Source organism: Lepus europaeus, chromosome 18 (genome assembly GCF_033115175.1).
Source record: "Lepus europaeus isolate LE1 chromosome 18, mLepTim1.pri, whole genome shotgun sequence".
NCBI classification, from domain to species: Eukaryota; Metazoa; Chordata; class Mammalia; order Lagomorpha; family Leporidae; genus Lepus; species Lepus europaeus.
The window spans coordinates 74,601,764-74,615,991 of record NC_084844.1 but is presented as its reverse complement, the minus strand read 5'-3'; the positions used below and the strand labels follow the sequence as shown (position 1 = coordinate 74,615,991).

Genomic DNA, 14,228 nt, shown 5'->3' with positions numbered 1-14,228 from the left:
GGAAAACTTTTTAGCTGGATGTCACATCTCAGCAGGTTCTAGGGACCTCACATGAGGGAGTAAAGATTTATTTTATTTATTTGAAAGAGTTACAGAGAGAGGTAGAGACAGAGAGAGAGAGAGAGATCTTCCATCTGCTGCTTCACTCCCCAGATGGGCACAATTGCCTGAGCTGTGCCAATCCGAAGCCAGGGGCCAGGAGCTACTTCTGGGACTCCCATGTGGGCGCAGGGGCCCAAGGACTTGGGCCATCTTCTGCTCTCAGGCCATAGTAGAGAGCTGGATCAGAAGAGGAGCAGCCGGGAATAGAATCAGCACCCATAAAGAATGCTGGCACTTCAGGCCAAGGCTTTAACATGCCTTGCCACAGCATCGGCCCCTGACGGAGTAACCTTGTATGACAGACTGGCTCAGTTTCTTTAAAATCTATGTTCTTGGACATATAGTCTGTATTTTTGACTCTCCTTTTTGTGAGGGAGAATAAATTGTGAACTCTGCTCTCAATGATGATTTTTGTTAACTAGTAAATATTCAATCTTATAAGACTCGCTACTTGAAATAACATCTTTATAATTTTCCAAAATCATTGACTTGGTTTAGATTTTATTGTCTTCCCTTCATTTCTCCTCCCACATTGTTCTAGCACAGCCCACATGTGTGACCATAAACATGCCACTTGGCTCATGTGTCAGTCATGATGTCCTCCCAGCCCTGCATGAGTGTTTTTCCAGGGTAGGGAGTGGGTCCCTGGTGACATCTATAGTCATGAGCATCATGCACTTAATTGTGTGTAGGTCTGGAGCTGCCCCCACTGTCAGTGATCTGCTGATATGATAAAGAGTGACCTAAAATCCAGGCAGAGTTTTGGGGATTGAGTATCTGCCAGTGTTTTTGTTTGTTTATATTTTTGGTTTCTTGAATTGTTTTGCTTGGGTTACTTCCATTTGTAATTGAATCCAACTTGAGCAAATTCATCTGGAATGAATCTAAGCCTCCTTTTATTTCCCTGAACTGTTTGGAGACACTTGTACATACATACAATAACATCTGTTATTGTAGCTTTACAGAGATTTTAATACAGTCTTCTTGGGTTTATTCCCATTTGAGACAGCCCTCTATTTTATTTAAAATCTGTGTGGACTGTCATTCTCCACAAAGTTCTTTCTGAGTTCTGATTGACTTGACATTCAGCTGAGATCTTGGTATGTTACCCTTGCAGGATTCACTATTTTTCTAGTAATATATAAGTACCACACAGGATTTCACCTTAATGTATACATTAGAAAACTCTTATTTTTTTCATACCTTTAAGTTCTCTAGAAAGTACAGATTTTGCAACTTCATATTTGTGGCCAAAATTATATTTAAAAATATGAATTTTTTTTGACAGGCAGAGTGGATAGTGAGAGAGAGAGACAGAGAGAAAGGTCTTCCTTTTTGCCATTGGTTCACCCTCTAATGGCCGCTGCGGCCAGCGCATCTTGCTGATCTGAAGCCAGGAGGCAGGCGCTTCTCCTGGTCTCCCATGCGGGTGCAGGGCCCAAGGCCTTGGGCCATCCTCCACTGCCTTCCCGGGCCATAGCAGAGAGCTGGCCTGGAAGAGGGGCAACTGGGGTAGAATCCGGTGCCCTGACCAGGACTAGAACCCAGTGTGCCGGCGCCACAAGGTGGAGGATTAGCCTGTTAAGCCATGGCACTGGCCTAAAAATATGAATTATATGAAATACTTTCTATAGTATAAATTTCAATAAAAACCAATTGATTTAATTCTATGAAAACTGATATTTGTGTCTTTGGTAAATTGACTTATTTGAATAATCACTCTACTTTTTTTTAAGATTTATTTATTTGAAAGCCAGTGTTACACACAGAGAGAAAGAGAGGCAGAGAGAGAGAGGTCTTCCATCTGCTGGTTCACTCCCCAATTGGCAGCAAAAGCTGGAGCTGTGCCAACCTGAAACCAGGAGCCAGGAGCTTCTTCTGGATCTCCCATGTGGGTGCATGGGCCCAAGCTCTTGGGCCATCTTCTACTGCTTTCCCAGGCCATAGTAGAGAGCTGGATAGGAAGTGGAGCATCTGGGACATGAAGCAGCGCTCATTGGGATGCTGGCTCTGCAGGCAGTGGCTTTACCCACTATGTCACAGCACTGGTCCCCACCCTTAACATTTTAAATTGTTTTCCTTGCTGTGACATTTTTAATTACAAAAGTTGTAGAAAATAAATGTTTTTGTTTATCCAGTGAAAACTTGTGTTTCATCTCTATCGATTAATAGAGTTGTGAGTGCTCTCTGTGGCATATTCCTATGTTTTAAGGACTATGCCTCAGAAGGAAGCTGGTGTTTTCCAGTGTCCATTATTTACCTGTTCTATCATAGTCATTTTTGGCAATGCATAATCAGAATGAAGCCAGAACAGTTCTCTTTTAATTCCCTCCAAATACCTCCTATTCCAGGTATAATTTGAGAAACATTCACATGTTTCCAAGAACAAAGGAAGTGAATATATCTCCTGTAAGTTGCATACTTTATTTTTTCTCACATTGTTTTCAGCTTTTATTTTAGGAGCTCTAGGGTGATTTGTAATTAAAATTGAAAAGTAAAGATAAATAAAATTTAAACTTAGAGAATATACACAAACGTGATGGAGTTGGCATGATTATAAAACATTAGAATTGTCTCAGAGAAGGCAATTTGATCTCTGCTCTTTCTGTTGCCATAGCAAAAATATACACTTGTTTCATGTTTCTAGTTTCAGCCTGAGAATATTCTAAATTGTGTGGGATATGATGTGTGAAACAGTCTTCAGATGATGGAGTAGGCAATTTTTTAGTGCCATCCTGGAAATTAAACACTCAGCATTCTGCTAAAAGACAATCAGTTAATTGTTTTGGAATTGCTCGAATAGTATAGACTTAATAGTTTTGTGGAGCTGAACTTGACTCCTGGATAGGACCAGGACTGTCTGAGGAATAGTATCTGCTGTAGGTTCTAAACTCTCCATTGCAGACTTTCCAAAGTTTTTTTTTTTTTTTCAAATAATTCCATTGTTCATTTTTTACCTTAAGTCACACTCAGGATAATTTTATTTTAATGTTTCCAGTGTCTCTCAGAAGCATAATCATAGACAAAGCTAAAGACTATTCTCTATTCTTTGTCTTACTTGAGTGTTCTGCTTTATGTAAAAATGTTTATGTACTTGAGAGAGAGAGGCTGGCTGGGGAGCTCCCATGCACTAATTCACTGTCTAAATACCCACAGCAAGCAGGGCTGGGGCAGTGCTGAAGCCAGGAACCAGGAATGGAGTCTAGGCCTCCCACATGATGTCTTTACCACTTCTCCAGGTCTGCATTGGTTCAGAACTAGGATCAGGAATTGGCACTGGATATCAAACCTGGGCACTCTGAGGTAGAAATAGGGTTAGTTTTTTAAAAATTTATTTTATTTGAGTGTTAGAGTTACAGACAGTGAGAGGTAGAGGTAGAGAGAGAGGTCTTCTACCTGCTGGTTCACTCTCCAGATGGCCCCAACGGCCAGAGCTGCACCAATCTGAAGCCAGGAGCCAGGCACCTCCTCCCTGTCTTCCACATGGGTGCAGGGGCCCAAGGACCTGGGCCATCCTCTACTGCTTTCCCAGGCCAGAGCAGAGAGCTGGATTGGAAGTGCAGCAGCTGGGACTAGAACTGGTGTCCATATGGGATGCTGGCACCAAAGGCGGAGGATCAACCCACTGCACTGTGGCACCAGCTAGGGTTAATTAAAAGGCATCATAAACACTAGGCTAAATGTCTGCACTCTTCTTTTTTTTTCTCTGCCATTTTTGAAATGACTATGTATTATCATTTTCTGGAAATTCTTGTCTATTGCTATCACAGCTTCAATGATGTTTCCCTCCCTCATGGTCCTTTTTCACAGCCTTTAGATCATAGTTTCGACTCTGTTTAATGTTTGTTGTAGCTTTCCAAAAGCTCAAGAAATCTAAAGTGAAACCATATCCTGCATTCTTTGTTTATGCTCTTATAAATGATATAAAACCCCATCCCTATGAACATCTGGTGGGGGCAGGGGAGTGGGTTGAACCATTTATGTATCTTCTTTGTAGAAATGTCTCTTTAGTCATTTGCCCATTTAAAATCTCTTTTTATTGCTTTGAGGTTGCAGGAGTTTCCTGTATACCATATATTCCCAATATTATTCTCTTATCAAATAAAATTTACAAATATTTCCCATCAAATGGATTTCCTTTTTACTCTGTTGAGATCCTTTTCACATACAAAAGGATTAATTTTTTATAGTTTTCCCCATTTTGTTTCCTATGCAGTATAGAGTCTATTTATATGAGTTATTCCTTACCAGCTGTTACTGTTTCTCTCCTCTGTTTATTTTCAACATTTTTAATTCATAATTATGGCTTAATATTATAACATGAAATATGAAGTGATTATTATTTATTTATAAACTGATATTTAACCTAAGTTTAACACATTCTCAATTAGAACATCATGTTTTGTCTATACTCCATATAGTTCTTAATTTCTTAGATACTTAGTGTGAACTATGGATTAACCATGGCATTTTTTGATACATGTCTCTAAGACTATTGAAAAGCCCATAGGGCCATTCTGTAGACTTGCAGTGTCATTTTCTGTGAGGATCAATTGCTCTAGCAGATGCTTATTCTGGGTGCCTCAGAATATCAGGGTAGTGAAGTAAATTATTGTTATGTAACAATCATCCTCCACAGGGCTTCCACCATCAAGATGTGTATGAAATCTATTTTTGTCAGCATGCTAGAATTGCCTTTTTTGGAACTATGTTGGCCATTTTTGCTTTACACAGAAGAGGGAATTGAACCAAGTAGAACCATATTCAGAAGTGACAGAGTGTATCTCTACTCCTAGTTGCTTGGCTGGCATCATATTCCCTGTAAGAATTTCCCTGAATGGATTAGGATATATGATCATCTCAAAAGAAATAATATCAAAGATGAGTGGGCCATGGTCATGACATACTGAAATTTCTCTTCCCCCATTATAGGCAATCCTTTTATAGAATTTTAATTGGAGAAATCTGAATATTGACCTACCCCATGACCCAGGCAATTTAGGAATTTACCTAAAGGAAATGAAATCAGCATATGAAAGAGAGATTTGTATGCTCAGGTTTCTTGCAGTCAATTCTAAATAGCTAAGATATGGAATCAACCCAGATGTCCATCAGATGAAGACTGGATAAAGAAATTATGGTATATATACACTATGGAATACTAGAATGCAATAAAAAACAAAATGAAATCCTTTTATTTACAACAAAATGGATGCAACTGGAAACCATTATATTTGGTGAATAAGGCATCCTCAAAAAGACAAATACCATGTGTTCTCTCTGATATGTGGTAACTAATAGAGTGTGTGTGTTTTTTATGTGATGATTTTGGACAGCTCTTGCTTTGACTGTTGAGGAAGAGTGTTTTTTTTTTCTTCACGCTATTTTTTATTTTATTTTTTATTCAACTTTTATTTAATGAATATAAATTTCCAAAGTACAGCTTATGGATTACAATGGCTTCCCCCCCACCCATAATTTCCCTCCACCTGCAACCCTCCCCTTTCCCGCTCCCTCTCCCGTTCCATTCACATTAAGATCCATTTTCAATTCTCTTTATATACAGAAGATCAGTTTAGTGTATACTAAGTAAAGATTTCAAGAGTTTGCCCCCACATAGGAACACAAAGTAAAAAAATACTGTTGGAGTACTAGTTATAGCATTAAATAAGAGTGTACAGCACATTAAAGACAGAGATCCTACATAATATTTTTAAAAAATTAATTAATTTTCTATGCCATTTCCAATTTAACACCAGGTTTTTTTTTTTTTCATTTCCAATTATCTTCATATACAGAAGATCGATTCTGTATATAATTAGTAAAGATTTCATCAGTTTGTACCCACACAGAAACACAAAGTGTAAAAATACTGTTTCAGTACTAGTTATAGCATCACTTCACATTAGACAACACATTAAGGACAGATCCCACATGAGATGTAAGTATACAGTGACTCCTGTTGCTGACTTAACAATTAGACACTGTTGTTTATGGCATCAGTAATCTCCCTAGGCTCTAATCATGAGTTGCAAAGGCTATGGAAGGCTTTACAGTTCACTGACTTTGATCTTATTCCAATAGGGTCATAGTCAAAGTGGAAGTTCTCTCCTCCCTTCAGAGAAAGGTACCTCCTTCTTTGATGGCCCCATTCTTTCCACTGGGATCTCACTCATAGAGATCTTTCATTTAGGTCTTCTTCTTTTTTTTTCTTTTCCATGGTTTCTTGGCTTTCCATGCCTACAATACTCTCATGGGCTCTTCAGTCAGATCTGAATGCCTTAAGGGCTGATTCTGAGGCCAGAGTGCTGTTTAGGACATCTGCCATTCTATGAGTCTGCTGTGTATCCCACTTCCCATGTTGGATCTTTCTCTCCCTTTTTGATTCTATCAGTTAGTATTAGCAGACACTAGTCCTGTTTGTGTGATCCCTTTGACTCTTAGACCTATCAGAGCCATCAATTGTGGAGTGAAATTGATCACTTGGACTAGTGAGATGGCATTGGTACATGCTACCTTGATGGGATTGTATTGGAATCCCCTGGCACATGTCTAACTCCATCACTTGGGGCAAGTCTGATTGAGCATGTCCCAAATTGTACATCTCCTCCCTCTCTTTTTCCACAATTAAATTTAACAAAGATCACTTTTCAGTTAAAATTTAAACACCTAAGAATAACCGTGTGCCAATTACAGAGTTCAACCACTAGTACTAGAACAACAACAACAACAAATACGAAAAAGGATAAAGTATTACATTGTACATCAAGAGTCAGGACAAGAGCTGATCAGGTCATTGTTTCTTATAGTCTCCATTTCACTTCAACGGGTTTCCCCTTTGGTGCTCAGTTAGTTGTCACCGATCAGGGAAAACAAATGATATTTGTCTCTTTGGGACTGGCTTAATTCACTCAGCATGATGTTTTCCAGATTCCTGCATCTTGTTGCAAATGACCAGGTTTCATTGTTTTTTACTGCTGTATAGTATTCTATGGAGTACATGTCCCATAATTTCTTTATCCATTCTACTGTAGATGGGCATTTGGGTTGGTTCCAGGTCTTAGCTATTGTGGATTGTGCTGCAATAAACATTAATGTGCAGATGGCTTTTTTATTTGCCAAATTAATTTCCTTTGGGTAAATTCCAAGGAGAGGGATGGCTGGGTTGTATGGTAGGGTTATGTTCAGGTTTCTGAGGAATCTCCAGACTGACTTTCATAGTGGCTTAACCAGTTTGCATTCCTACCAACAGTGGGTTAGTGTCCCTTTTTCCCCACATCCTCTCCAGCATCTGTTGTTGGTAGATTTCTGAATGTGAGCCATTCTCACTGGGGTGAGGTGAAACCTCATTGTGGTTTTGATTTGCATTTCTCTGATTGCTAGTGATCTTGAACATTTTTTCATGTGTCTGTTGGCCATTTGGATTTCCTCTTTCAAAAAATGTCTATTGAGGTCCTTGGCCCATCTCTTAAGTGGGTAGTTTGTTTTGATGTGGAGTTTCTTGATTTCTTTGTAGATTCTAGTTATCAACCCTTTATCTGTAGCATAGTTTGCAAATATTTTTTCCCATTCTGTCGGTTGCCTCTTCACTTTCCTGACTGTTTCTTTTGAAGTACAGAAACTTTTCAATTTGATGCAATCCCAAATGTTAATTTTGGTTTTGATTGCCTGTGCTTCTGGGGTCTTTCCTAAGAAGTCTTTGCCTGTACCTATATCTTGCAGGGTTTCTGCAATGCTCTCTAGTAATTTGATGGTGTTGGGTCATAGATGTAAGTCTTTAATCCATGTTGAGTGAATTTTTGTGTAAGGTGAAAGGTAAGGGTCTTGCTTCAAGCTTCTGCATGTGGAAATCCAATTTTCCCAGCACAATTTATTGAATAGGCTGTCCTTACTCCAGGGATTAGTTTTGGATCTTTGATCAAATATAAGTTGGCTGTAGATGTTTGGATTGATTTCTGGTGTTTCTACTCTGTTCCATTGGTCTATACATCTGTTTCTGTACCAGTAACATGCTGTTTTGATAACAACTGCCCTGTAGTATGTCCTGAAATCTGGTATTGTGATGCCTCTGGCTTTGTTTTTGTTGTACAAGAATGCTTTGGCTATTTGAGGTCTTCTGTGTCTCCATATGAATTTCAGCATCATTTATTTTCCAGATCTGAGAAGAATGTCTTTGGTATCTTGATTGGTATTGCATTGAATGTATAAATTGCTTTTGGGAGAAGAGACATTTTGATGATATTGATTCTTCCAATCCATGAGCATGGAAGATTTCTCCATTTTTTGGTATCCTCTTCTATTTCTTTCTGTAAGGTTTTGTAGTTTTCATCGTAGAGATCTTTAACGTCTTTGTTTAAGTTTATTCCAAGGTATTTGATTGTTTTTGTAGCTATTGTGAATGGGATTGGTCTTAGAAGTTCTTCCTCAGCCATGGCATTGACTGTGTATACAAAGGCTGTTGATTTTATATCCTGCTACTTTGCCAAACTCTTTGATGAGTTCCAGTAGTCTCTTAGTAGAGTTCTTTGGATCCCCTAAGTAAAGAATCATATCATCTGCAAATAGGGAATGTTTGAGTTCTTCCTTCCCGATTTGTATCCCTTTAATTTCTTTTTCTTGCCCAATAGCTCTGGCCAAAACTTCCAGAACTATATTGAATAGCAGTGGTGAGAGTGGGCATCCCTGTCTGGTACCACATCTCAGTGGAAATGCTTCCAACATTTCCCCATTCAATAGGATGTTGGCTGTGGGTTTTTCATATATTGCTTTGATTGTATTGAGGAATGTTCCTTCCATACCCAGTTTGCTTAGAGTTTTTATCATGAAAGGGTGTTGTATTTTATCAAATGCTTTCTCTGCATCTATTGAGAGAATCATATGGTTTTTCTTCTGCAGTCTGTTAATGTAGTGTATCACGTTGATTGTTTTGCGAACGTTGAACCATCCCTGCATACCAGGGATAAATCCTACTTGGTCTGGGTGGATGATCTTTCTGATGTGTTGTTGCATTCTATTGGCCAGAATTTTATTGAGGATTTTTTCATCTATGTTCATCAGGGATATTGGTCTGTAATTCTCTTTCAATGCTGCATCTTTCTCTGGCTTAGGAATTAAGGTGATGCTGTCTTCATAGAAAGAATTTGGGAGGATTTCCTCTTTTTTGATTGTTCTGAATAGTTTGAGAAGAATTGGAGTTCGTTCTTCTCTAAATGTCTGGTAGAACTCAGCAGTGAATCCATCTGGTCCTGGGCTTTTCTTTGTTGGGAGGGCCTTTGTTACTGTTTCAATTTCTGTCTCAGTTATGGGTCTGTTTAGGTTTTCTATGTCTTTCCTGGCTCAATTTAGGTAGGTTGTATGTGTCCAAAAATCTGTCCATTTCTGATAGATTTCCCTGTTTGCTGGCATACAAGCCCTTGTAGTAATTTCTGATGATTCTTTTTATTTTTGTGGTGTCTGTTACATTTCCATTTTCATCTCTGATTTTATTAAATTGGGTCTTTTCTCTTCTTTTTTTAGTTAGTTGGGCCAATGGGGTGTCAATTTTGTTTATTTTTTCAAAAAAACAGCTCCTCGTTTGGCTGATTTTTTGTAATTTTTTTGGATTCAATCCTGTTGATTTCTTCTTTGATTTTAATTATTTCTCTTCTCCTACTTGGTTTGGGTGGTTTGCTGCAGATTTTCTAGATCCTTGAGATGACTTGAAAGCTCATCTATTTGGTGCCTTTCCAATTTCTTGATGTAGGCACCTATTGATATAAACTTTCCTCTTAACACTGCTTTTGTTGTATCCCATAGGTTTTGGTATGTTGTGCTGTTATCCTCATTTACTTCCAGAAAATTTTTGATTTCTCTTTTAATTTCTTCTATGACCCATTGTTCATTCAGGAGCATGTTGTTCAATCTCCATGTGTTTGCACGTGCTCTGGGGATTCCCGAGTTGCTAATTTCCAATTTCATGCCTTTGTGGTCTGAGAAGCTGCATGGTATGATTCTAATTCTTTTGAATTTGCTGAGACTTGCTTTATGGCCTAGCATGTGGTCAATCCTAGAGAAGGTTCCATGTACTGCTGAGAAGAATGTAAAGTCTTTATGTGTAGGATGAAAAGTTCTGTAGATATCTGTTAGATCCATTTGGGCTATAGTGTCCTTTAAAACTACTGTCTCCTTGTTGATCTTCTGTCCTGTTGATCTGTCTATCTCTGAGAGTGGAGTATTGAAGTCCCCCAGTACTATTGTATTGGGGTCTAAGTCTCCCTTTAAGTCCCTTAACAAGTCTTTTAAATAAACTGGTGCCCTGTAATTAGGTGCATATACATTGATATTGTTATATCTTGCTGTTGAATGGATCCCTTAATCATTATATAGTGCCCCTCTTTGTCTCTCCTAACAGTTTTTGTGGTAAAGTTTATGTTGTCCGATATTAAGATGGCTGCGCCCGCTCTTTTTTCATTTCTGTTGGCATGGTATATCTTTTCCTAGCCTTTCACTTTCAGTCCGTATGCATCATTGTTGGAAAGATGTGCCCCGGTGAGATTCTGTTGCTCGGCTCCCGCGGCTGGGCTTCCACGTGGTGGGCTCCCTGTAGGTCCTCTGTGTCACATCCACTAGATCCGGAAGCATTTCCTCTGCAGTTTTTTTCTTGAGTCTTTTCCTGAGGCTATAGTAGCTCCACTTTTATTAAACTATCTTTTCCCCGACTATCGGTACACGCCCTCACTATCTGCCATCTTGGCCTCATGGTATTTTTTTAAATAAAGATTTATTTATTTGAAAGTCAGAGTTGCACAGAGAGAGGAGAGGCAGAGAGAGAGGTCTTCCATGTGCTGGTTCACTCCCCAGTTGGCTGCAATGCCTGAAGCTGTGTCGATCCAAAGCCTGGATCCAGGAGCTTCTTCCAGGACTCCTATGTGGGTGCAGGGGCCCAAGGATTCGGGCCATCTTCTACTGCTTTCCCAGGTCATAGCAGAGAGCTGGTTCAGAAATGGAGAAGCCAGGACTTGAAGTGGCACCTATATGGAATGCTGGCACTGCAGGCAGCGGCTTTACCCACTGTGCCACAGCACTAGCCCCTGTTTGAACTCCTTTTTAGTGTAGGTTGAATCTTATGAGTATAAAGTTAATTGAAAATAGATCTTTGTAAAAAATGAAGAAATGGAATAGGAGAGGAAGAAGGGTAGGAATGAGGGCAGGAGGGAGGGTGGGGTAGGAAGAATTACTGGCCCATGTTCTTTGTGTTCTTACATTGTATCACATTCAGGAGAACATACTCATGCAAAATATCTAAAAATATTTTTGCTGTTTCAGTGAACTGCAAACTGAGAATATAGAAAAATCTATTTGAAATTTTTAACTTTGGTGATTGATATCGAAACTGTGCCTCCATCTACCATGTTAATTTAATAATCTGGTCTGCAGATCATACTGTGGGTTTCTTTCAGAATTATTAGGAGAAGGATTACTTACAGAATAATAAATGATACTCTATTGGAGTGATTTATTTTGGAATGATTCAATTAATATAGAGGCAGATATTTTCATTTAGATTTTTCTTTCTGTTATAGCTCTCAAAAGTAGCAGCATCTTACAAGAGGCATGCAAGAAACACAGGCTATGAAGTTAATTGAAAATAATTCTTAGGGTTGGCACCATGGCTCACTTGGTTAATCCTCTGCCTGCAGCGCTGGCACCCCATATGGGTGCCAGGTTCTAGTCCCAGTTGCTCCTCTTCCAGTCCAGCTCTCTGCTGTGGACTAGAACCTGGTGCCTATATGGGATGCTGGCGCCACAGAGGATTAGCCAAGTGAGCCATGGTGCCGACCCCTAATGAATGTTTTTTTACAGGTGTTGTTATCATTTGAAGACCTGACTGTGGACTTCACCTGGGAGGAGTGGCAAAACTTGAACAGTGCTCAGAGAATCCTGTATAGGGATACAATGCTAGAGATCTACAACAACATGCAGTCCTTGGGTGAGTAACACCCCTGCTGTGCCCAACTGAAACATTTTCTGATTTGACAAATCAGTAAACACTTTTGAAGTTTCATGCTGGATGGGTATAGAATTTGAGTATGTAAAGAATGAGTATCAACCTTCTAAGAAATGTTTCAAATCAGAACCTCCATCGTACAGCTGCGAGACCTACCTGCTATCCTTTAAATAATCTAAGTTAGTGATTTGACCAAGTCTTACATTATTTTCCAATTAATAGGGCCCTGCATTACCAAACCTCACTTGATCTGCAAGTTGGAGCAAGGAGCAGAACCATGGATGGTGGAAGGCCTAGACCAGAGGTTCCCAGGTCAGTCTGCACATAGGGTACATGGAGGCCTTGACAGAAAGAGTGAAGCAGATGTTGACTGGGTCTCTTCTCACTAACTTTTCCAAATCCTAGCCCAGAAGACAGCTGGTTTCATGAATCAGACACAGGTATTCTGTAGTATCCAGGGAAGACTCAGAAGTGTACATTTCTCTCCCTCTCCTACTCTCAGTAACTATGCTGTTTGATTGTTAAAAATTCCAATTTCTTTCTGACTCTACTAAGGGTTTTTTCTAGATTTGGACATTGTCTAAATTATAACTTGTGTTTTTCTACACGTTCACATACTGTTTCTGTCATGCAGTTTTTTTTTATGTAGTTATTAATTCCTTTAGAGCTGCTAATTGGGCAGCTCATAGGTCCTGGTTTTTTACTAGTTATCTAGATTGTGTTCTCACTCCTGGTTTTGGTCAGGCACAGAGCTTGTTCTTGTACACATTTCAGGAATGAACCATTGATGGGAGTTTTTTGTCTCTCATGTTACTCTTTCTCTTTCTGCATCTCAGATAAGTAAGAAAATGAGCTGCAGCAAACCTTTGAGGAGTGAACCGTGGATGACAGCTCTCCATGGGCTTTTTTTCCTCTCTCTCTTTGTTTCTAATTTCCTGTCTCTGACTCTGAAGTTAGTAAACAGATAAATGATAAAATTTGTTTGGGAGAAAGCTTCTGTCTTGTGATATCCAGTAATAATTCTTCACTAACAGAAGTGGAGATTCTGGGTCCTGAGTTCAAGTCAGACCATGCTTTTGTTGAATGGCCCAGTTTTGTTTACTAGTTGAGTTTGAAGTGTGAATTCACCTTTCTTTCAATGTAATTGAAAAACAAAAAGATATAAGTGTAAGAGAAGCAGTATTCTGTGAAACTAGGAGACAACTGATCCTACAATACTTAAAACAAAGGCCTTCAGAAACTCAAATTATCAAGGAGGAGTGTGTGTATATAGGCAGTTGATAGGAGAAAAGCAGGACTGTTGATCTCAGAATGATCTAGAGTAAACAATTGTAAAACACGATGAGCAGACACTGCATTACAAAAACAGTACCTTAATCTAATGTATTGGGATTTTTCTTTATCTGTTGTGGTTCTGAGAAGCTGAAGATGTCATGTTTCCCTGTGAAAATGGAGAGAGCTGTCATCAGAGTACAGATAAAATCAGTTTTTCACTAGAAAAAACCCACAAATGCCATTCAAATGAGATGACTGAACATGAAACAATCATAGGTCCCTTTTCTCTTCCTAAATTATGATCTTGCTTAGGATATAAGCACTTGTCCCTCTCCACTACCTGCAAGTAAATGATCCAATAAACTGGTCCATCTTCTAGACTGAAAGATAGCAGGAAAACACAAAATGCTTTTAAAAAATTATTTCATTGTGAAGGTGAAATACAAAGAGAGTGAGAGAGATATCTTCTACCCACTGGTTCACTCACCAAATAGCCACAATGGCCAAGACTGGGCCAGACTGAATCCACAAGAGAAGAGATTCATCAGGTACTCCTAAGTGGTTGTAGGGGCCCAAGTACTCAGGCTATCTTTCACTGCTTTCCCAGACCATTAAGAGGGAGCTGGATCAGAAGTGGAGCAGCTAGGACTCAAACCGGTGAACACCTGGGATGTTGTTGCTGCAGGTGGAGGCTTAACTTTCTACACCACAGCACAATCTCTAGACACAAGTTTTATGAGAAAAAAAAGTACAGAAAGAGGATGGAAAAATCAGCTGCTTGAAAGCACTCATTGTAAAGACAAAGGCCTGGGTCTCTCAAGACCCCATCTGGGTCCTCAAATGTGTGTAGGATCCAACCACATGT

General features: G+C 39.3%; 1 protein-coding gene across 1 annotated transcript in view; it reads left to right on the top strand.

Moving 5' to 3' along the window:
- LOC133747033 (zinc finger protein 260-like) overlaps positions 1-14,228 on the top strand; it is a 32,795-nt gene that overhangs the window by 16,064 nt on the left and 2,503 nt on the right. Inside the window, 2 exon segments of the mRNA XM_062175170.1 lie at positions 3,955-4,052; positions 11,944-12,070. Coding sequence (XP_062031154.1) covers positions 3,955-4,052; positions 11,944-12,070 — 225 coding nt within the window.